At 44.2% G+C, this 24,562-nt stretch overlaps 1 protein-coding gene across 5 annotated transcripts in view; it reads right to left on the bottom strand.

Annotated features, from left to right (window-relative positions):
* Positions 1 to 11,697: 11,697 nt before the first annotated feature.
* Positions 11,698 to 24,562, bottom strand: part of SPECC1 (sperm antigen with calponin homology and coiled-coil domains 1) — an 87,599-nt gene continuing 74,734 nt past the window's right edge. For all 5 annotated transcript variants that reach the window (XM_027660234.1, XM_027660235.1, XM_027660237.1 and 2 more), the window contains 3 exons: positions 13,446 to 13,562; positions 12,751 to 12,810; positions 11,698 to 11,985 (listed from right to left, as the gene is read on the bottom strand). In XM_027660234.1, coding sequence (XP_027516035.1) covers positions 11,896 to 11,985; positions 12,751 to 12,810; positions 13,446 to 13,562 — 267 coding nt within the window. In that variant the 3' untranslated portion in view covers positions 11,698 to 11,895. The remainder of the gene's footprint in view (positions 11,986 to 12,750; positions 12,811 to 13,445; positions 13,563 to 24,562) is intronic.

Raw genomic sequence — 24,562 nt, 5'->3', positions numbered from 1 at the left:
CCCCCTGCAGAGCCTGTTATAATCACTTAAATGAGGACAAACTATCATGAAAAAGCACTTTTCCCCCCAAAGCAATGGATTTCATCAAGGTTTTTACACATGTTTTTTCCTAGTGCTGAAACATGTGCCAACATCCACCTTCTGCTGCTTTACAGCACCTCAGGAAGACCAGAATTAACTTTCTGCGGTGGATACACCTTGTTAGAAAAAGATCTGCTTTTGTGATCATGGAAGCACTTTTTACAGGCTGAGCCAAGGGAAATTGTGGTTTATCAAGTCAGACATGGACAGAGAAACCATTATTTCAGGTTCTGATGAATACGTTGTTTGGGCAAGGTCTCTGTGAGACAGGTAGTAAGGCACTGTGAATATGGTGGATTTTGCATTACCCAGAGATTCATGGCTCTCCAAAGCAGCAAAGCCTTTGCCAAGGTCCAGTGGTTTTTTCTGGCATTAACCAGTGCAACTGAACTTACTCCCAACACAACTTCTGCAAGTGGAGCCAAGGACAAGCTCAGCTCTGTTGTACCAAACATGGTTAAATCCTGGTGGCAGCAAGAGCAGGATGAGCCCATTTCCAGACAGAGACACCAATCCTGCCCTCCAACTGTGCTCTCAGAGCCCTCTTCTAAAACACAAGGCATCACACACCCTACCATGAAACACCAGTGAACGTGCTGGCCTTGTGAAATAACCACCTGAGCGGGCACTGTGAAATCCTGCAGCTCCTGGGGCTCAGAGGATGATGAATCCACGGGTGAGAGTGGGTGCACAGTTATGTTCTGGAGTCTGTAAAGGAGCAAGGAATTCACACGACTATCGAGGTGAACACAGCCCAGAGCCTGCAGCCTGTGGAATCCATTCAAGAACTGGAGTGCAGTAATACCATGGCAGCAGGTCACTGGAGCACCGCTGGATGCTCAGATGTCAGACACAGATGAATCACCATTACTATTATTTTCCTGGATTCCGTTTTACTCCGGGGATTTGCCTCTCAACACTCACGTAGGAAGCAGCACCAGCCCCAATCTGCTGCTTTCAAGTGCGAGGAGGGCTAATCTGGCTCTTTTGTTCGGAGGGAAACCGACTTAAACAGATCCCACTGTTGTATGAATGGCAGTGCGGTGGGAGACAGGAGCAGCCCCCTGGGGTGGCCACAGCCCGTGTCTCCGTGGCTTGGCAGGAGCCCACCGGCCTCGTACGTGCCGTTCCTTCTGTCGCTGCCGTCCCGGGGGAGCGGAGCTGCCGCTTCGGAGGCCGAGCTCTTCCTGCAGCCTCTGTGATCTCTCCTGAGCGAGGCCTCTGCGCAGCCTCAGCCTCGCCGAGGACTTCCCGAGCAGCCTCTGCCTTGACACCTCCAGTGCTCTTGGCCCGGCCACAAAGAGCTGGAGAGGAGCCCCACTAACACACATCTCTCCACACACACCCAAGGAGGGGCCCGGACAGCCGCGGGGGCACGGCTACAGGCACAAAGAAAAGCTCCTGAGTCAGTGACAGCCGAGATGTTCTTGCTGGCCCTGCACCCAGACTTGCCATCTCAGGCACTTCTGAGACAACAGCAACCTCAACAGCTTTTGTTCCTCTCTTAAGCCCATAAAGAACAAGCACTGAAGTGGGAGTGTCTCTGCTGCAAAGGGACACAGACATATCCTGGATGTCAAAAATAGGGGGGAAAAAAAGGTGGATGCCAGACAAAAAGTTCATCTGTATTGTTGCTACAGGCACATCCCTCATATTGGCTTTGGCAGCCCTGGGAGTGCTGCAGCAGTGAGCAGAACTGGCTCCTGGGTGGTGGAGGGCATTAGCCCAGCACTTGGTGGCTTTGCAAGCAAAGCATCTGCCAACCATCCCTTCCCAGGAAGGGGCAGCTCCATCCCAAAACCGCCCATGAGAGGGGACACTGGGAAATCAGGAGGAGAGATAGAGGCATGCCAGGGCTTCCTGAGCAAGCCCTGGTGTGGAGCACAGGCTGTGGCACAGTCCCACGACGTGGTGTGTGCCCTTCTATGCCCAGGGGGGCTCAGAGGGTCTCTCTCTCTCTCTCCAGACCTTGCCAGCACACCCTGGAAAAAGCCTCAACACTCGTGTCTCCTCAGGAGACACTTGCAGTTACAACCTCCCTTCACTGCTTGTCCCCTCTGCAAGGACTGTGGGCTGAGGGAAGGACTAGTGGCAGAGGTGACAGCAGGGATTGGTAAGGTGAGGAGCTGTTCTAAGACCAGCCCCGAGTGCCAGGAACAGACCTCAGCCACAACGTGCTGGAGGAGCTGCTGGCCTGGCAGAGCTGGCACAGCCTCGTGAGCCACATCCCCATTCCCACTCAAGTCTTCACTAGTACTTTTCAGTTGTTTTGCAGGGCAAGACACAGCCTGCCCTGAACCTGACTCCATGAAAGGATTTCCAAGGCACAAATACAACCTCCTGAACACGGAGCAGGTACAAAAACCCTCTTCAAAGTGGGGCTGCCCCTGACGGGCTGAGCTACACACAGTCTGCCCAAGGGAGGTGAAGGGAACAAACTTTTTTCGATAACTTGTTTATTCAAAGGCAGTGACACAAATACTCACCTCTGCCTGCTTGTTGCCCATGTGGCTGTGCTGAGCATTAGCACTTCAAAGGCTCCAGATGAGCTCTGAATGAAAAGATGAATGGCCAAAGGTGAGGTTTGTAGCTCTATGGCTGTAGGAGTTATGCTGGAGGAGGAGACTGTGAAAGGAAAGTAGAGAGTGAAATTCCAGGGAAAGCTATTTCCATACTGGAGATTTCAGTCGTTCTGCAAAACCCTTGGAAAACAAAACAGAAAAACTACAGTAAGATCATAAACTGCAGATGACCAAACTTGGATTTTCCATATCCCCAGGGTCATTGCCAGATAATAAGAGTATATTAACCTGGAATCTTAAACTGGTGTTTAAATTATCTGCAAGAACTCATCTTGTAACAATGCAGGTGTGTGAATTCTTTATAAATGGTTTCATTAGAAAACAAAAAAGCCACCACAAGTTTGAAAAAAAAACAAACCCCAAACATAAACAGCGGTGGAATTAAAAAGGAAGGATTTGGGCTGAGGGGAGGCCAAGGTATGAGAACATAATTTTGAAGAAATTTTTCATTTACCTCTGTGTTTGATTTTATGTACTAACCAGCTTCTGTGATGAAAAGCCAAGTCCCTCTTCCAGCAGGATTTGTAAAGGAAAGCTGCTGCTCAAGCTCCACGGTGCTGAGCCCTCGCTGTGAAGTCTCCCAGCAAGCCCTGGGCCCAGTGTCTCCTCTATGTTGGTGAAGCTGGTCCAGCCAATTTCCCCCGAGAAATCAATAGCAAGTGTTGTGTTTCCAGGCCAACACCAGGAGGGGAAAGCCCCGGTGAAGCTGGACTGGCAGTGATGCCCTTTGCAATTCAAACAACCTGTGATCACCTCGTCACTGGGTTCACAGCTGAGCTGCTTCCTGGGCAGAGCCTTCAGACAAGTTCATACCCTCAGAAAGCCAACCTGCTAAGTGCCCTCTCCACTCCCAATCAACACTCCACAGCAACGAGAAGTGATTCTGCTCCCTGCCAAACCCTGACAGCAGGGAAACGTGCTCTCACCCCGAGCCTTTAAAGCCACTCTGCTTTATGCAAAGACGTGACATTTGGAGCTCCAAATGACTGCAATGAGAGGACTTGGACTGCTGCAACACAACTTCTCTGAATACAGAATTATGCTCAAATTAGAGAGAAAAGCAAGATTTAATTCAAATACCTCACCTGCTTTCTCTGTACAAGATGAGATCAGGATTTATAAATATCTGTTATTAATATTACTGTGATTATCTGCAGCTGTCACAGGACAGCCATAGCATGGAGAGAAACCTGTGGTGTCCCAGGTCCCACCTAGAGCTCTGAAAACCACCCCTGACCTCTAACAGCCAGGCTCCTGTCACAGGCAGGGCCATGCAGGTCACTCAGGGGTTAAAGAGCAGCTTAGCTGTGGTGAAGGGAAACTGCAGAATACACACAAAAAATTCAAATCAGCCAATGCAGAGGCAGGACCAGCCTTCCTGTCCACAGGCAGCTGCCAGCAAATACTGAATTTGCACTCAAAACCTGTTGGAACCCAAATATCATTATTACACAGCCCCTATTGTATTGCTGCAGCACAGAAATGAAATTTTTGTTTGGTCCAGGCTCCATAACTACTGGCAAAAATAAACCTGGTGCTGTTAAAGCCCAAGAACTTGGTTCATGTGGTTTCCATCCTTGCAACACTCTGTCAGAAACCCTCCTAGGTCAGTCCCTTTGAAAGCAATGTCTAATCACAGCTGAAGGGAAGAACCTGGCCTGCACTGTCCCAGGGCATATTAATTATTATTAATATTACTAACCCCTCTGCAAGCTTCAGACAGAACTCTCCCTTCCCAGAACGGCTCTCCAGGGCCCTGGCAGTGCAATTGCTCTCCAGGGCTGAACTGTGCAGAGATTGTTTTTAATGCTTTGCTATTCAGACCCGTTGGGCTGCCTGGACTGGAACACTTGAGCAAGAGGCCATGCTCACAGCTTTCCCTGTAACTGCCCTGGATGTAGTTTTAATCTGGGCAAGGAAAATAACAGATGTTTTATAACTGAAAAAAACAAACAGAGTCATGGTTGCAGCCTCGCTTCCCAGGAGCTTGATCCTGTTGGGAGAATGTTGGGAATGTCGTGAGGAATCACTCACCTGGAGGAGTTCCTTCGCCTCCCCATTAGAGCATGGGAGTGGTTTGCTGGGAGAAAAAGAAAGAATGAGCTGACCAAGAAGACAAAAGTTACAGGACATCAAGGTGGAACAAGGGTTTGAACTGCTATATATTCTTTTTTTTAAGCCAAGAGAAGTGGTAACATGGACCTTTGCACAGAAGGTGTACAGCTGTCTGCGTGGAGCGGGTTAGGAAAAACACTGGCTCCCACGTTAAGTCTCTTAATCCTGTTACTTTCTCTTTAACCAGCTTAAACCCTTGCTGTGTGGGCAAGGATGAAGCCTCAGTTATTGCTGTGTACTTAAGAAAGGACAGCAGTTCACTTTCTGGATATATGAATAATGTTTACCCACATTGGCATTTTACAGCTTCATTTTCTCCCTGCTCTGCTCAACAAACCCAGTGATTGCCCCCATTACCTGACTCTCATCTTCCCTGGGTGACATTTAGTCCAGGGTCCTGCTCCCCCACAGCTCGTGTCTGTAGTTTTCCAGCACTGAATTCTGAAATACTGTACCTGTGAGACTTCAGCCACCTGGTTCTGACCTTTGCAGCCCATCGAGTTTCCATCTGGAAGACTCTTTATTCTACTCATACTGTTTATGCTTCTCTATCATCTATTACAGCTTCTCTCTTTCACCAGTCAGGAAGGGAATCATTCTTTCCATGCCAATCCACGTTCTCTAAGCATCAGAAGACACTTGGCACTAAAAGCACACTGAGCCACAAAGCAGCCCTGAATCTTGTCATCTCACCCCATCTAAAACCACCCACAAATCATCCCTGGAAAATACTGGCCTCAGACTTCATTTTCAGTCTCTTACTGAACCACTTGCAATCATATCCATGGATATGTCCACAGAGAATCCAGCTTTCCACAACAAATAAATCAAAGCATTAGGGGTGGATTCTTGAGACAGCAGAGGCCGAGAACATCATTTAATGCCCAGCACTAAAAATCCAGGGCTGAAACACAACACTTAGGTGGGGAAAGGCAAAGTAGTTTGGATTATGCAAACGAGGACTTTTTCCCCCCGTAAGGTTTCACCTCCACAGCTGGACACAAAGACCAAACCTGAGAGGCTTGAAGAGATTCAAATGACCACTTCTTTTATCAGCTTGTTTGCTTTGCTGACTCAGTGATTTGATTGCTCTGGTATTGCCCCCACCTTCCTGAGACAAAAGCAGCCTCTGTGAAAGTATTCTGGAATTTGATCTCAGCACCTCTGAAAGCTCTGTACAAAGACTGGATGGTGGCTGGGGCACAGCCTCCAGGGGACCGCACTCCATGAAATCACTGGCATGAAATCCGTGGGATTGCAGTCCCTGGGGTCTGCAGGAGCACAGGGATCCCTTTCTGTCCCTGTGCACATGCTGTGCTCACCCTCTGCACTCCGTGGGCTGTCCTGCTGCTGCTACCAGGTGGCTTGAGCTCTGTGACCTGTAACTCATCTGCCTCTTCACTTACTGATGACTCATTTTTACACTTACTCAAGTCACAAGTCCTTCCTTCCAGTTTTTGACGACTCTTTCCTAATCCTCTAGTCCTTTAAGAGCCCCTAGTGCAGAGACACACAGGTCTCTTCTGTGCCCTTTCCTTCCTTTGCACTTGGATGATTTCCTACTGTCTCGCCAGCACTACTTATTTCACTGAGAGATCTCTTACACTCCTTTATCCCCAAAACAGTCTTCTGAGAGCCATCCAAATGCATCTAAATTAAAAAATGAAACATGATGTATTTATGAAAAGAAGATTCTGAGCAAAATTTTCTTTGCTACCAGTGCAGGAGAATCAGTGAACCACAGATATCTTAAAAACTCTCCTGGGAGTCCTTCTTCCCAGCAGACTGAGGAAGAATCTGTTTCCATAGACTCAAGAGAATCCCAGAATGGTTTGGGTTGGAAGGGACCTTTAAGATCATTCAGTTCCAACCCCATGCCCTGTGCAGGGACACCTTCCACTAGAGCAGGTTGCTCAGGGCCCTATTCAAACTGACCTTAACACTTCCAAGGATGGAAAATATCTTGGATTTTGTATTGTATGTAGATAACTGAAACATTACAATGAACATCAGAAACAGAAAAAGATTTATTAGAAATATTACACAGATTTTTGCATCATACATTTTAATAATGTTAATATTTAAATATTAGCATGTCCAAATCTGGCAATGCCTAGTATGTACATTCTAATGTGCTCTTTGTATAAATTAGGTTACGATGTAACATCTGTACCCAACAGGGAAAGCTAAAACTGTCAGAGGTGATTATCCCACATGGCAAACTCAAGCCCGGACCAACAGTCAATAAAAACATTGTGTGCAGCACTGCCCAGAGGGACTTGGCACACGTGCAAGTCAAAAATGCAGAGACCATCAGCTAAGAAAAAAATGTTAATTGCAGTTCAGTGAGAAGCTGTTTCTACACCGCATCAGTGAGTGAGTGTAGATGGCACTGGAGTTGGTACAAACCAACGGCTGAGCATAGTACAAGTTATTGCTGGGTTTAAAAATGCCTTAATGCTCCATGCCCTGAGTCTTTTTAGGCAATAGCCCTCTTCTGACAGGAAAATGCATAATCTCATCCCATACAGACCCTGCCTGTGATCAGATGCACAAGGCTCAGCTTTGCCAAGAGCTGGCCCTGTCAGATCCCTCCCGCTGGAATACCCGGTCCCCCCAGCACAGCAGGATGAGGGAGGTATGAACGAACCAACAAGCCCAGGCTCATGAGGTCATTGCCAAGGAAGGGGGAAAGTCAGGGAGGCAAGAAGGTAGATTTTGAAGAGCTGCAGGTCAGGAATCAAACAAGGAAGAACCAACTGTTCTGCCTGTGTGCACACACACGGTCTGGCCAGAAAGCTCGCACGTAACTGAACACACAAAACAAGATAAATCATACAGCAAACCTGTAAAAAACAAACTTAAAATCACAAAAATAAAACTGCCAAAACTCAAAGGGGATGTGCACAAGCCAAAAATCCCTCTGCTTAGCACAGCTGCCTTGCTGCAGCACAGGAAGAACTGGGAAATCTTTGTCCCCTTTGCATTTCCGTGACTGTCACAGGCACAGGAAGGGGAACACAGCAAAGGCAGCTGTGCTGTCTTCCTCCCTTATCTTCTGAGATCCACCCCAGGCTGCACTCTGAGGAGAAATATTCCTCAAGCTGACAATCCATTTGGAGTCTCTGATGTCCTTTGCTGTCCACAAAGGCCCAGGTGTGTCTGTCCCACATTCCCTGCTCCTCACACGCTGGACTCTCACTCTACTCAGTCTCCCCATGTACCTTCTGAAAGCCTTCCTAGAAAACCTTCTCAGAGGGCTGACTCCAGGCTGGCTCCTCCACACCTCTGTACCTTCCCAAGCCATGAAACAATTTGTACCTTCTATGTCTCACCCGAAATTCCAGGAGCCAGATTTGTACACTTTTCACACTGTAATCTCCTTTCCCCTCTAACAGCTACAGCACAACGGTCACACGCTGCAATACCCCTCCATGGAATGTCACTGAAATCCCCATTCCAACCATCCTTCTCACATGCTCATCCAAAATCAGCTGTTTGGTTTCCTGCAGTCCAACAGACTTCCCAAGTACACACCCAGGCACGTGCAGGTGCCTACGAGTGAGGGTGCATTCAGGGAGCATATGGTGACATGGGAAGAGATTCCATCTGCCTGCACCAGGGAAAGATCCATTACTCCTAAGAGGCAAAGACAGAAAGGATTTAGGCAGTTTAGGCAAACTTACTGCTCCAACAGTATCTGTGCTGCTAAACACCATCCACGTGATTCCATCACGTGTTCCACTCCAGGACATCTTCAGAGGATTCTCAAAACTCCTATAAAGACTCTCCATAGCTTACCTTGACTAAACTCCCTAAAATTTAAAGGCAGCTTGAACTTTTGCATTTCAAATTTGACATGTCCTACAAAGGCCCGTAGATTCTGAAAATCAGGCCAGTCTGCAGCACCTTATATAGGACAAATTTAAATTCATATTGAAATTTTAAGGCAGCATGAAAAAACAGCAGTAATTTGTGAAAACGCAGGTCTAGAAATGTAATTTTGCAAAGTTCAAAGGGAAGAAAAATACACAATATTGTAACAGAAAAATGATCAGATAAACAATATTCCTAATCTCAAAAAATAATCTGGAAAACCATCTCTCAATCTCAAAGTATCAGCTTTTCAAAATGAGATGTTTTTCAGGTTTGAGGACTGAGCAAAAGGTAAAACTGAGTATCTTTTTCCCTGTTACAGCTCTGTGCTCTTAACTCCTGCATAAGTAAAAAATTTTAAGAATATACCATTCTAACTGGGTAGAATTAGTGTTTGGTCTATGCTACTGGGAGGCACAGGAGACCAAACTGCAAAGAGACGACAGAAACTTTGCTTTGCACAAATCATCTGGGGGGGGGAAAAAAAGCTGTTAGATCCCCCAGAATGGTCTGGAAGGTCGGAGTGAGCCTTGGAGACACAGATCAGTGTCAGCACAGGGCTTGGAGCAAACGATGCTGACACAGGGATAACACACATTCCGTGTGCACTGAGTCACACGGGACACACTTCCAGTGACCACAGGGTTAAGTACTATCCTTCTTTTTACATCAAGTGGAGCCCTCTGACTTTGAAATTTTTACCAGAGGCTGGGAATTAAAACAGTTTTTCTCATCCCTGCAAATGCCCGATTCAAAGCCCACTGAGAATATGGAATTTTCTGTGCTGACTTCACTACGGCTCTGAACCACAGCCCGTTGGAGAGAATTGGGATCCCTGCCAAGGGACACCTCCAGGGAAAAGAGCTGCTGCATCCACGAGGCAGTGGAGCTCTGCAGTGTGACTGCCTGGCTAAACGAACTCTGCTTAGCAGAGTTCTCCTCTTCCACCTTACCCCATAAGAGGAGACCTGTATCTGAGAACACGGAGAGCAGCTCATCCCAGGTTCTCCAGGGATGGCAGAGTGTGTGCTGAGAAATTCTGGAGAGTTCATTCCATCTGGAAAGCACTCTCTTGCAAAGATCTAACTCTGGCCAGCATTCACAGCTGCATTCTCACACTATAGGATGACACCAAGCGTGCAAGGGCACTGTGAGTGCGTGCCACTGTCCTCTTCTATCACACAGGCTCTCAAAAGATTGGAATCAGACTTTCCCACAGAATAAATGTCAGACTAAAACTAAGAGCAAGTGATGCTTTTCTCCTTCTGCAGAACAGGCTCACACGTCCTTTCTGTTCAGTACACTCACTGGCCTTGGGCTCTACCATCTATCCCTGAATCCAGCATTTTGCTGTGAGAAAACCAAGTCTGAACTAGGTTGTTTACTAATTAAATAGTATTAAAAAATAAAATCAAACGACAAAACCAGATCATAGAATCATAGAACAGATTGGGTTGGAAAAGACCTCCAAGATCATCAAGTCCAACCCCTGATCCAACTCCAATTACTATATCATGGCACTAAGGGCCACGTCCAATCTCTTTTTAAAAACCTCCAGGGATGGTGAATCCACCACCTCTCTGGGTAGGCTGTTCCAATGCCTGATAACCCTCTCTGTAAAGAATTACAGATGTTGAGATCAGCCACCTGCAAAGCCCCAGAAAGCCCAAACCCAAGTTTCTTCTGTGAAATCTTGTTTCTGTTTAATGAGCCTTTTTTCAGGAGTTATGAGCAGTGAGTACCAGTATTTTTCTAAGAGAGAAACAATCCCTAGCTCCCTAAGACTAACGTTCACAAACCACCAGGTCTGGTCACAGCCTTAAACACAGTAACTAAACACCAACTTTCTCCTACCAGCATAACCTGGAGCAGCCAGGCAGCCTTCTACCAGATCCTGCACATGGATGCTCTCCCAGACCTGCTCCAGGAACAAATCAAGTGGCCTGTCTGATCCTGCCACCCTTGGAGACAAACAGAAAAAATTAACTTCATGAGGTGAAATAAGAGAAACAGTATAATGGAAATGAACAGTATCTTTCAGACCTCCTGCTAACAGCATTACTGAGGTGGAAAGCTGCTCGCTGGCGCCTTGTGTCCGTGACACAGAGACGGGTTCCAGTTACATTCTTTGTAATTTGTGGAGTGAAGATGCAACTTCCATTGGTACTAATATATCACTGTGTTCATTTACAGGGTAACATCACTTCCAAGCATGTAACAGTGCCCTGTGGACTGTATTTTATTGGACAGGGCACAGGTTGTCTCTAGATTCATGTCTCTATGCAGCAATTACATATCTGTGCTGACTAGACAGGAGCAACACAGAAAAAAAGAAGTTACTGCACTCAATCCACATAAAATATGAACTACTGAGATGTCACTGTATTGCTCAGAGTCATCACCTGATTACTGGCACCTTCCAGACTAAAGCTATTAAATTGCATTTGCAATTTATCCTGTGATAACTGTGCCTGCACAGTCAGCTGGGAAACCGAGCTCTGGCTTCCCAGAGTAACCAAGTAACAAAGTTGTAGTAGTAAATCTATTTTTCCTCAGAGAGATTACTTCTGTTTGAGCTGAAACGAAGTCCCAGCACCTAACAGGATCTTGCAGAGTTCTTTCACTAACTGGTGATGGAACAGAGGGTCACAAATGGTCCTGTTATTGTCCTGCTGATTACGCTATGAGGAGCAAACTAGTGCAGTTATTGGGTGAGGTGTGTGAGTAACTCAGGCTAAGGTTCTACACACTTAGTGCATCTGTCATGGTCTTCTAGAAAATACATGGAGGCAAGAAAACAACATGTATTTGGGATGAGTTAAGCATGTTTTGGCAAGAAGAGCATTTTTGTGAGCTTTTGTATTAATATTAATCTCCCAGCCTCCCTTGAGTGCCAGCATAGTCCACATTGACTTAGAACTTCATTCTGTAGCAGGTCTCCTGTCGAGGCAAACATTGTTAGCCCAAGGGAATCTCCAGGAATATCCCACGTGTGCTCGGAAATGCTCTGTGATTTCCACGTGGGAATAAAATTACAGATGAATTTGGCTTGTAAAGGTGGACAACAGGTATTTATTTGGTTGCAGTCCCAGATGTAATCAAAGTTACGGAAGAGCTTTCTTTCCCACTAAGAGCTTCAGTTGGTTGTGGAAGAGGAGCAAGCGGGTTTTTAAAGTGATCGAGTGCATCTGTAGCATTCTTTGTTCTCTTCCTCACTTCTGTCCAGCTCTTGCTCTGCACCTCAGGTCTCGAAGTACTTGTAAATCTGGGCGACGTACTGCATCACACTCTGCCAGTCCGGCCGGTCCGTGTACATCATCTCGCTGAGCTCCTGCACAGGACACACAGAGCAGAGCTCAGACAAGCACCACAGGGTTCCCTGAGGAGCTGAGGCCACTGAACACTTCTGCTTCCACCCCAGAGCTCCCTGAAGCCACACACACTGGAGTGATCTACTGGCCAAGTGCAATTCTGAAACTTGTAAACAAACTGGTTAAACAGCCACACGCAGCCTACAGGCTGAAAAGATTTCTTCCACCTGCAAAGACCAAGCCTCTATATAACCTCACTTACAACTTCATTTATAACTTCATTTAAGTTGCTCCTTCTTTGCATGTCTTTGCTTCTGTATTTAGCTCATGAACCCCATAATATTTTTCCCTTCATATTAAACTTATCTCGCCCTTGTCATATTGTTGATTTTGGAAAAGGCTTTTTGAACAGTTTAGAAAGCAAATTATCTTTCTGTTTCTTCAAACACAAAACCAAAAGGAAACAAAATGCTCTAAACAAGCAAGTCTTTGTCCATGAAAATATGAATAATCTGGAGTTGGCATCCCAGAGGAGGACATAATCAATATCCTCTTTTCAATACTAGATGACCTTCATAAGTTCCTTCAAATTACATTAATTCTGTGATTCTTCAAGTTCTTTCTGGAAGTTTTCCTAGCACTATGAGCTTTGAGATGATGGTACAAGCCTTCCCCAGAACTACGTGAACACTTTCAGAGCAAGGTCACAGACTGGTCACATGGCAACAAAGGCACTGGAACAGGGTATGAAGCAAATCCTCCCTTGCTAAAAGAAGGTCACTCACCAGACTGGGTTTGATGCCCACACTTTCAGCAGCTTGAAATGCTAACAGCAGATTTCTCTTCTGTAAAAATAAAAATTCAAAAGGATTAACACCAAGGTATGATTCCTGAACCCTTCCTTGCATCTGGGTAATCAGTAAGTTTAAATGAGCAGGTATATTTGAAAACTGTAAATCACTAGATTCCACACTTGCACACAGACTACTAAGGTACACTCACAAGTTCTTTGTCTTTGAATAGCTCATCTACTTTTGCCCAAGCTACAGCCCTCTGTTTCTTACAGAAAGGTTCTGGTGGAACTGATAACTTGGAAAAAAACCCCACTGAGCTTCTGTCTTTATTATGAGTGACAGGTTTCTGCAGAGGTGTTAAATAATGTAAGGCATTCCTTTATACAGTATAATTTTTGTTGTAATAGGTACTAACTGTCTGAGGTAAATCCAGATTCCCCCCCTTTGTGAGGATCCAGACTAGTGTAATCCAGCATGCTGCCTCAGGAGTCCAGGAATGCTTTAGCCTTCCAAAAGGGATGCTGCCCACAGCCCTCACTGGATTCAGCCAACCTGTCACTGACTCTTTATCCAGTAGTCCCTGCATTTCCCTCTGGGAACTCACTGTTGGTTTCCTTCCCATGTTCATCCATTCTGTTCACTGTGAATTCTGCAAATGCTGTAGGAGCAGGTACAACACAACTTACCTTGTCCTGGCTGTTGAGCTCCTGGTAAGGAATATGTGCAGGCAAATAGGTGTGCAGGAGAGCACAGAAGGCCAGCCCATCACTCCAGCTGCTGCTGAAGTTGGTAATATCAATATTCTGTAAGACAAAACATGAACCACCCCTGAACAGTGCTACATAACACACACAAAAAAATCTCCAAACCAAAGATTTTATGCAGTCATGGAACAAAAACCCCAGAGCTGAGCTAGGAAAATCTGTAGTGACACTCCCACCACCGCCAGCTCCAAAAGGAGGGAGGTGAAAAAGAAACATCTGGAATAGTCTTAATATAGTTGTGAGTTTAAGTGGTAAAAAACCATCTTCCTTCCCCTTGTTGCTGGACAGTGGGACTGTTCTTTGCTGGGCACATAACTCACTACAAGGGTGCACAGAGGAAGCCCAGTTTTTCTGCTCGTGACAGCTGAACTCCAGAACGTGGATTACAGTGAAACAGAAAATGGTATTTTTAGAGTCAACCCATCTGTAGAGAACCCCTTTAAGAAACAGAGACTTCTGGGGGTAGAGAGTGCACTCGGGGTTCTTCACAGGGACTCTCTCAAGAGGCACAGCTGTATTTAAATCAGGCTGGTGGCCCAGTTCTGCTCCTGTGAACAAGGTGACCTTTCCAATGCTCCTGTGAGCACTGACTGGCCATACCAGCACACTAAGGAATTCTCAGGGCTAAGTTTTGCTGCTGTAGCAGCAGCTGTGGTTCCAAATACCAGCTAAAAAGAAAACAGTGAACTAAGTGATACAACTGCTGGAGTGGGGAGGCTCCAGGACACGACGGAACCGCCCCATCTCTCACACCACAGCAGGTGTGGAGCCACCCCCCCAATCGTTCTCACCAGCCACATCATCCTGTGTGCTGAACCTCACATCAGGCAACCTGCCACTTCACTTTTCTTTAGCTAGTTTGTGGTTTCTCTCAAGATTCCCCAAAAGGCAAGGCTTTTACTGTATCTCTCATACAATAGCTAATGCAGACACAAGAAAACCCAGACAGGAATTATTTTAGCATGTGCTCTTTGCTTATGATGATTAGTTGTCCAACCTGGACTTTGTCCAGTCAGACAGGATTTCAAATTACTAATAAATGTCCATAACCAAACATGACTCAAATTGAAGCAGTACAGAGTATTTCAGGTTGGAATATCTGGCTGTAATAAATCTACAAACCTAATGGGCTCAGAAAGCAGCCAACACCACCATGCTGCACCAGCCACCACATTGTGCTGGGCCCTACTAACATCTGTCAGTGGAGATAAAAGAAAAATGAGGCACTGGCTGAACACTATCATATGAAAAAAATGATTTTGCTCTGAAAGCTGCCTGGGCTTTTCCTGTCCCATAAAGTCACACCGTGGAAACCCAAAGTTTGTGTGTGTGGAATTGGCAGAAGCTGGATTACTCTGCTTTCTTGAAATTGCAGACAAACAAGTTCCTTTCTATTTATCAATCTGCAGTTAGTGGGAAAGGACTCACTGTCAAGTTATAGAGGCCAGTATGTTTTATCAGCAAATAGCCTATCATCAAATGCCAATATTCTCATTTTATATTGTATGATAGAAATGGAAAATGGAGGTCGTTCCTCCCATCTGCCAAAGGCCATGGAAACAGGAACAAACAAAGCCTTAGCTGAGCAACAGGACCAGACAAAAAGGCAAGTCTTGTTTGTGTGGGAACATTATATCTATCCTTGTTTTCATGATGCTATTATGAGACACGTGAGATCCCAAACTGCTCCTTCCTAGAGTATTTCACTATCCCAGCATCAGTTTGATAATTTTACTCCTCTTTGTAGTTCTAGCTATAATTAAAAATGTTCTCCTCCTCCCATCTACCAATATCTACAGATAAGAAGCACTAATGTCTACAACAATCAGAAATAAGTTCAAAAATCTTCACATCCCCAACAGCATTGTCCAGCCAGTCAGCTTCAGTAACTCTTGGATCCAAGTCTTACAAACAAGCAAAAGTTCAAGGATGGGGTTCTGCTGACCATATTTAAACCACAGATGAAATCTACTGCAAAGTGGTATGCCCTGACCAACAGAGAAAACCAACTCAAATCTGAATTTTTGTCCTCTATGCAAACCCAAAACGAATGCTCAAAGATTCAGCTCAACTGTTCAGTTAATAGTGCACAAGCAAACACTCAGACATACTCAAAACCACTTAGTTCCATTTTTACCTCCAACAAACAAGCATCAATGAATTTTGGTTATTTTCCTCTAAACAAAGGCATTTCCACTTCATACATGGCATAACCCCTCTGTGGCATTTCATCTTGGCTTCTGTGTTAACTAGTTTTGAATTTGGGATATAAGGTCATGGTAAATGGAAAGTGATCTGTGTTTTGCTACACTGCAGCTTTATTTGTAATACCTCCTCCACTACACCACACCAAGAGGAATTAAGTCAAAACAGAGACAACTCTGATTTCTCGGAAGATCTCTGGCTCCCCTGAAGCCATTTAAAAAAAAAAATAAAAAAAAAAGGAAAACAATTTAGGGAATGAACACCTCGGAAACTATTCACTTCTCTTGATTGTTTTGGCAGCATAACCCGTCTCAGTCTTTCTGCCCCACCTCTCTGCTCCTCAACACACAGCCCATGAATATCTGGGAGCTATTTGTGTTGATGCTGATAATGTACAGTCCCAAATTCAGCATGGAGAGCTTGGTGATTTCTGTCTCCCAGTGTGTTTACAGCTGAAACCCCATCCCAAGGTCTGAAAAACTGCACGTGGCTTCTCATGAGACCCCTGGAAGTTAATCTGGAAAGGATGGCATCATTTAGGAAGAAGATGCAGAATGAGCATAAGGAGAAATATGAAAGTGGAGTAGAGACTGCAGCATGAAAAATTTGGCATCGCATCGTCCCAGTACATCTCGTGGTCACTGGTACCCAATTCTTCAGCATACCACCAGTGGATCCACACTGCTAAAGACACCTGCAGTGCCACTGTCAGTGAAAATAGTTCATTCTCTTCAAATGAAAGCTCACCAGTGAGCTACTACACATACACTGGGAATAATAAGAGACTGGGATCTGGAAGCACAGCTACCAAAGTACCCAGTATGGTTTGTTTCTATGAACATTAAAGTACCTGACACTAGGCAAAATTAAAAAAAAAAAAAAATCCAAGCAATGTTATTTAGAGAGCAAATGTATTATCTGTGATATAGTGGCAGGTCAAGTCTAAAAGACACTAAACACCTGCAAGTGATTAAACTCAGCCCCCTGCCCTGGGAACATGACCTTTGCTTGCAGATAACAGAGACCTCTGAGAGCCACAGGAAAGACACACAGGGAAACCTGTCTGATCTGTTCTCACTAAAAACAACTTCTTGTTTATCTGAAAAAACACCACCCCATTAGGTTTCACTACATTTTTGACTCCAAGCAAAAAGCAACAATGACATCACACGCTCTTCCTTACAGGCTGAGCATGTTACAATACTGATACAAGATATTCCCACTGTGCAGATGTTACTGTGCCCACAGCAATGGCTCTCTGAGTCAGAATCTTCTCTCTAGGACCCAGAATTATCAATTATAGACATGAATCAGCTTGAAGATAGCCTGGAACTCTGTGGAAGGAAGCCTGCAATAAATACGACCTGAGCATCATTCTTCCCACCCTCCTGCCTCTACCATGCCATGGGTATGGAATGGAACACCAGGAACATGCCAGAGTGGGTGGCATGTTCAGCCCATACAGAGGTTCAGAGGTTCAGCCCATACAGAATATAAACTTAAATACTGAAAACAGAACAGGTTAAAATAAATATATTGGACAAGTCACAGCCTTGTTTTTAATAGCAGTTCCCCCTTAGGAGGCTCAGCTTTCTGCTGTCCTTCCAGCTCATCCCTACCCAGACCAACATCTCCTCACAGGCCAAGTCCTGAACAGCTCAGTGTTTTCACCTGGTTATATTTAAACACACATGTCTGAGCAGGAACCTCCTTTTCGTGAGCCACATCTCTGCACATCTGAACCCTGACCTTTCTAATGTAAAATGGATCAAGGCACTTGCAAAGGCAACCTCCAAAGATGACCTAAACCTGCCCATCTTTAACAACAGCTGCATGAAACTGCCAATCTAATTTGATTTATTACACCCCAATTGGTTGGGGCCATGTCAGCAGGACTCAGACAAAGAAGTTCTATCAAAGAAAGTGTACAAACTTCAGGCTCTGACCAGGCAAGTTCTAAACACTTCCTAAGAAGTAACATGAGTGAAGAATGGCTCCTTTTAGCATGACCAATCTTCTGAGCAAATAAAACACTCCATCTGAAATGCTCCAGCAAAGATATGAAACATTTGGGCAATCTACCGGAAATAGGGGTGAATGAGAAATGTGGTCAGGTCCAGTTAACACGGATGAAAGGCATAAATACCTGAAATTAAAGGCTGCCTGGATTCTTCTGTAATTACAGGGTGCACCCAGATGAGTTGGACAATTGCACACAGCTATTTTCAGTGGGTAGCTGCAAGTCTGAAGTGATTTACATATCACATTTAGTCAATCTACTACCAGGAACCTTTCTGAATTCTCTTATAAATCTTTTTCTGCTAAGAGGAACACATAATAAAGTAATGCCTTTTGATAAAAAAAAAAATAAAATCCAGAATAACTTCAGGAACAGCAATACTGTGTATTGTATAGAGATTAAGTGGGTAGCCAAGACTGGGAAGGAAGCCAAATGACCTTCTATCCTCTAGGCTGTATTAATATCCCTGGTTCAAATGGTGCAGGCAACTGCAGTCTCCATAAGAATTGTTTTAACCTTTCTTAGAAACAACAAGTTTCAGTCCCATAATCCGTATTTCCAGTGTTTCTCCCAGCATGTCAGTCAGCCAAGCATCTTATTGCTGGTGACACATGTATGGAACAACAGAGCTCAGATAACAAAATGCTCTGTGAAGATGCTGTTAAATCATGTAATAACAGCACTGTGAGCTGACAGGAAACTCGTGCTAGCTCTTTAAAAGTTCTCTCATTTACTTTTTAAAAAGAATCCCTACTTCCCATCATTCCTAGGTTCTGTTTGCTCCACTGCTGCCACAGGTGTTGCCTCAGGTTTACCATTTAACATTTGCTTCAGTAAGTGTGAATAAATGAGCCTTTTAGCAAAGACAAGACATTACAGGGTTTATGGCTATATTTTTTGCAAAAGCATCAAATGTGAATTTGCTACAGTAGTCACCTAGAGTGGGGACACTTATAAAGAGGAAATTTAACAAGGCTATTATCATGCATCTTACATAAAGATTTTTCAGCTCCCAACTGTTTTAGTCTCAAAAGCTAGAGAAGATACCAAAAAGTCAGGCAGGTCCAATTTTCTTTATTACTTTTCCTAGTTGAGGCAGAGGTAACAATAGGTGGAATGATGCTCCCCAAAGTTCTGTGCTCAAAACAAGCTCATCTGAACAGGAGTTGTCCCAGAGACATCATTCAGAGTAAATTGTAAAGCCATTCTCAGATGATCTGTGCAGTCTTCCAGTTCAGCTTCATGAGGTACTGAGGAGGTCCAGGACCTCTACAAGGCAGCTTAGTTCTGGTATTTTGATTACAAAAGAGGGGTGGTGCCGAAATGAAGTTTACACAAGAATAAAAAATGAAAGTAGTAGGAAATGGGAGACATTTAAGGTACTAGTGATAAAGTAATTATGTACCCTCCCATTTCCTCTGCCTGCAAGGTGAGTTACTCCTGACAGTGAAGCCATCCCTGCAACCCTACATGAGTAACCTCCCTTAAATGAACCAAACAGCCCCTATTTTTGCCCTTCAGGTCTATTGTTCCCAGGACTGTGTGTGGACTGGCAAACATGTCACTATATTTTTGGTCATGTTTTTCAGGTTCTATTTACATTTCAATATGTAAAAACTGACTTCTTATAAAGAAAACACATTCTGGTGAACAAGGGTTGAGAGTAGCTGCTGACACAGTGCACATGACACACAGTGAACATATCTGAACGTTTCCTAGCAAATAATAAGAGTTGTTTTGAGTGCAAATAACCCCATAACAACATCCTCATTACTAAAAGTCACCTACTTCAAAGGTCTCACTAAAGGCTGGTGAAGTTACATATTCCTTATTTGGGATCTCAGTTTATATTGCTTTGCACAAGAGAGGGAGAAAATGTCTAAAGCTGAGTTCAGCAGGAGCTGGCTGTTTGTTACACAAACACACAGGGCCAAGCAAGAGCTGGTCTAAACAGAAGCAATTTTGTCAATGCCTCTGGGTCATTTCAGAGATGAGGTAATGGTGACAAAAGATATTTATCAAGTGTGACTTGATAAATTACAGTACTTCTGTAATTTAAACCACTGTCATATTGCATTAGAGGGCAAAGTAAGTGTTAGCTGTGTCTGGAGAGGCAGAAGTGGATCACCCAGCAAAACCAGGGACTAACAAATTCTCCCTATTGTAGTAATCCCATTAGATACTGGTGAGTCCTTACTTTTGGTCTGCACTTCTCTTCAGTCTAAATCACCCTTGTTCAATGCTCACTTGCTGAAAACCAACTCCCTGCTTGCCACACAACTAACACTTCCATCAGCTTTCTCAGCCACTCCTATAAATGATACCACTGGTGAGTGCCACAGGGAAACAGGCTGGGCTGTGTCCCCTCATCCCCAAGGCTGCAGGAGTGAAGATGCAGCAGCACAGCTCCAAGGACCACACAGATACTCTGGGGAAGGGGGGAGGGAGAGAGGGGGAGGAATTAGCTCCACTCTGTGTCCAAGACAGCAGCACAGCTACTTCCTGCCTGGAGCCCTGGTGCAGAATTGCTAATGACCACACTGGCTGCTCCCACAGCTCTTTCTAATTATCTGTATTGAGAGTTCAGAGATTAGGCATGTCCTGGAATTCCTGGGCGAAGGGGCAGGCTGCAGGCTGCAGCAGGCTCACGGTAAAGGATGGAAACAAGGTGGGGAGAGGTCCCAAAACCAAAGGCTATGAATGGATCAGGCTGCAGGGCTCAGCTGTCTCCCAGTTAAACTCCCAGGTTGGAGCTGTTCCAGGTGGTGCCCAATCAATTCAGGGTTTTCACTGATTGTCAGTGCATCCAGGCAACACAAGGAAAGTGTCTTGGACTTTGGGATGGATAGAATGCAAATGCTATTTTTAAAATTACCCAGCAGGATAGAAAGTTATGCATGAGAGAGCTGCATGGGCGTCTATTTTATCCCTCCAATCAAGAGACTTGTATTTGTTTACAGGATAAAGCCCTTTATGTGAAAAAAGGTTGGCTCAAGTTATTTGGCTACACAGGAGAAGCACATTTAGGCACTGGCATCACTGAGAACAGGGCCTACACACTGGTAATCATCCTCCTTATTCCCAAAATGCCATGATTTGGCTGCTGCATTTATTTTCCAGACCCAAGCCCTGGGTCCAGCTTGGACACAGAGAAATTGCACGTACACATTCAGCTGTAAGTATTTTTACTAAGGAAAAGAAAACACTTATTCTGGAAAAAAAAATTGGGAATCCCTTGAAATTTTCAGCCTGTATTTTCATGAATTAAAACATTCTCCAGATTGACCTTTTTATCAGAGCATCTTTCCAAATATTAATAAACTTATCATAATCCAACTATATGATTCTGTGATCTATATTTTAACTGCTGGGGAAATCAATGCAATGTTATAAGGTCACAAAGATGGTCCACAGTAGACTTGGGAACAAAATTCCTGACCAACGTACTGTCAATTTTTATTAAAACACTGGATAAACTCTCCTATCTCAACAGTTATTACCAAAACTCCTTTCAACTTTTGTATAGATAAGAGAGGTCAACATCCTCCTCTTCGTCAAAGATCAGAGAAACACAGAGACAGTCAGAAATTTCACCCATTTCTCAGAAACTCACAGAATATGCTAATACGACTTCCTGGGAAAAACCCATCGCTCATATATCCTACTTCTGAATGTCAAAATGCAACAAGTGCTGAGGAGACACAGAGCTCTCAGGAAACACGAGCAGCCTCTCCGAGCACAAGGGCTACGCTGGCACCGGCACTTCAGGGGACGTGTTGTTGTGCCAGAGCTGAACCTCCTCGAGTTCCTGGTGAGTCAGGGCTTTTTCCTGCTGGCTCAGCAGGCTCTGGCTGATCCCAGCACACAGGTTGGTGTAGCAAAGGGGACATAAGATAGAAATCTGGTTAGTTTAGATAGAAACCTGAGAGAGAGAGAGATTGATTCATTTTGGAAACGTCCGGAAACAGTTTTAGGCTACACAAACACAAAAAGCAATGTTAAAAAGGGTAAGAGAATCACTCCTGTACCCAAGTGCACATCTGGTGATTAAGAAACAAGTGGGTTCTTTTCTGTATTTCCTTAGGACAGTGCATAGCTGTGCTGAGATTCCCAAGGATTTCAAACTAAGCTCCATTATACTGGTGTCAAAGGAAGTGTTTGACCAAGCCAAGTCCCAGGAATTATATTCTGCCCAGGTTCAGAGGGTCGATCCTGGGTTTTGTGCCATTCAGCTCTAATTCTGGTAAAGAATCAGCTTTACTAGAATTGCCTGCCTGAGCACCAACTCTGAGGACTGTGGTAGCATTTATTTGTATACATATATAGATATATAAATTTATATAAATATATATATATTATTTACATAGCTCTGTTCACTCTCTGTGGTCCAAGATGATGCATAACTCAAGTGCAGAGTGAGTCAAAGTGCTCAGCTGACACTTAAAAAAAAGATTAATGCTTAAGTAGACAGTTAATGTCAACTACTCACACTGATGACGTACGAATAAATAAAACTGACTTCTTGTTTCTAAATATAACCCTTAGTTTCCAGAATAAGGAAGAAACCTTTAGAGAGGGACATGCTAAGGTACAACTGGCAACAAAGGAGTTTTTGAATGTTCTATAAAGCAGGTCCTCACAAAGTGCAGCCCCAGGAAAACAACTGCTTGATGCATCAGCAGTCCAAAAATAGTCATCCTGCTTGTCTGTCCGGGCAGAGTCCACCTCCCTAAGGAGAATGCACTGGATCCATGACTACCTGACCAAAGGGAATACACTACCTCCCCATCCCCAGTTATCTGCACCTAAACATCTTAGAGTCACACTTAATCTGCCCTGGATCTCATCCAGCCAGCAAAACAGTCAAAAAAGTATCAGGAAAAGCAAGCAGATAACGACGTGGAATAGAGCTTGAGAACAAGGAGGTTATGGAGGAAATACTGTCCAGCATAAAAAGAAAAGGAATGTGAATTCCCGTGAGAGAAAGAAAGCCACAAATTCATAAACAAAAAGCTAGTATTGGTCTGAGTTTAAACTGAACACAAAAGGATAAAGAGCTTTAAATTTTATCCACTGCCAAACCACTAGTTGACCAGTCTCTTGCTATAATTACTTGATAAACAGCAAATACTGCAACAGCTTTATTTTTCTCTCCTTTTGCATCTTTGCTCAATGAAGAACTGTCTTTAAGTTCTTCATAAGCTGGTGTACTGACACTGCCACAGTCAGGGAGGTGATGTAATGCAATGGCTTGAATGCACAGGTCAAGAATACATGAAACAAACATCTCCAGAGGTATAGCTGCCATTTCCCTTTGTCAGTTCCAGAACATTCCTCATCTCCTCCTATTTGGCAGTCTTCTACTTAGGACAACCACATAGACAGCTTTGTTGTAAGAGATGGTGGTTCTTCAACAAGTGGATCCCAAATGGGACCTGTTAAACCAAACATAACTTGGATAAAAAGAATAACCACAATTTTACATTGGTGAAAAGAGCCAGTTTCAGGTTCCCTTTGCACAGGATGGGTGTGTAGTGGTTGCAAAGAACAGAAAAACAGTTCTTTTAAGCAAACCATATTCATTAACATGGTAGCAATTTCCCTCCCCTCTCTGGAGAGAGTATGTGTGGCAGAAACAATAATCCTCAATTCTAATGATCACGGGTTAAGTGCCTCTTGAAGTTCTGTGCTTTCACAATACATCTGTGGGTAGCAATAGACTTAATCTACAGAGGTTTGGCCCCTTGACAAATGGTCTCCACAGAGAGCAAACAGAATCAGGGCACTTAAATAACACCACAGTCACTAATGATGATTATGGAAGGTGATAATGCAACAAGAATGACTCTCAGCAGCTTCCAGGAGTTACAACTTGTAGGAACTGAGACTGTTAGAAAAGAAGCACCCAACTCCTACTTCACACTGCTGCTGTGAAGCACCATCTTTTTAAACAGATGAAAAAAACCCGCAAGACAACAGAGAAAAAGCCATTTTAACAGAAATAGCTTCCTCTCAGCAGGCTTTGTGGTTCAAAGGACTCGTGGTAAATGAGTTTCAGAGCCACAAAAGCAGTTCTCATGTCTGGTCACCTCATCCCCCTGCATTATACACCATGATGTCAACGAATTCAGAAAGGCAGAAGGAACAGTCTGTGTATGCCTGGCAAAAGAGATCCTGTGCCAGTGCACAATTCTTATAGGGAACCATACATTACAATAAGGTTAGTTTTTTTTAAGGTGGAAATTTTCCATGAGGACGTTTTACATAAAGACACTGAGCCCAAAGCCTGATCTCACTGCAATTCTTCTTACTGCTGAGACTTTTTAGCACCTCCCCTGCACAGTTATTCAGAATCAATGGCCAAAATGCCAGATAACATTCATCTATGCATCAAAACATAACAATTGAAATAATATGACCGATCATGCCACAGTTTATACAATTCCACTTTCATATTCTTTCCCCGTAGTCATTAAACTGAACTTCCACTTTATTTTCATTCTAGTGATTCTGTTTTCATGTTCTAAATACTCTCTCCCCTTAGTGTTCATCTCTTTTTGATATCAAATCACTGTTTAAATAGGGATCTTAGAACTGAGAGAGCAGACAACAGAAACATACATGCTTTCATGTTTCCCCTCGGTTACTGTAAACTCATACAATTTATTTCTTTAAAAAACAAACAAAAGCCTCCAGGCCACTACTAATTTGTGCTGCACTTCTCTCAGCTCCCCCCAGTGTTCCCTGTTTTGTTTTATGAGATTGCCTCCTGGGGAACACACTGAAGTTCAAAGCCAGGGAATGTTCCCACTGT

Source organism: Corapipo altera, unplaced genomic scaffold (assembly GCF_003945725.1).
Source record: "Corapipo altera isolate COAL_440 unplaced genomic scaffold, ASM394572v1 271, whole genome shotgun sequence".
Classification (NCBI taxonomy): domain Eukaryota; kingdom Metazoa; phylum Chordata; class Aves; order Passeriformes; family Pipridae; genus Corapipo; species Corapipo altera.
This window is presented reverse-complemented; position numbering and strand designations above follow the sequence as displayed.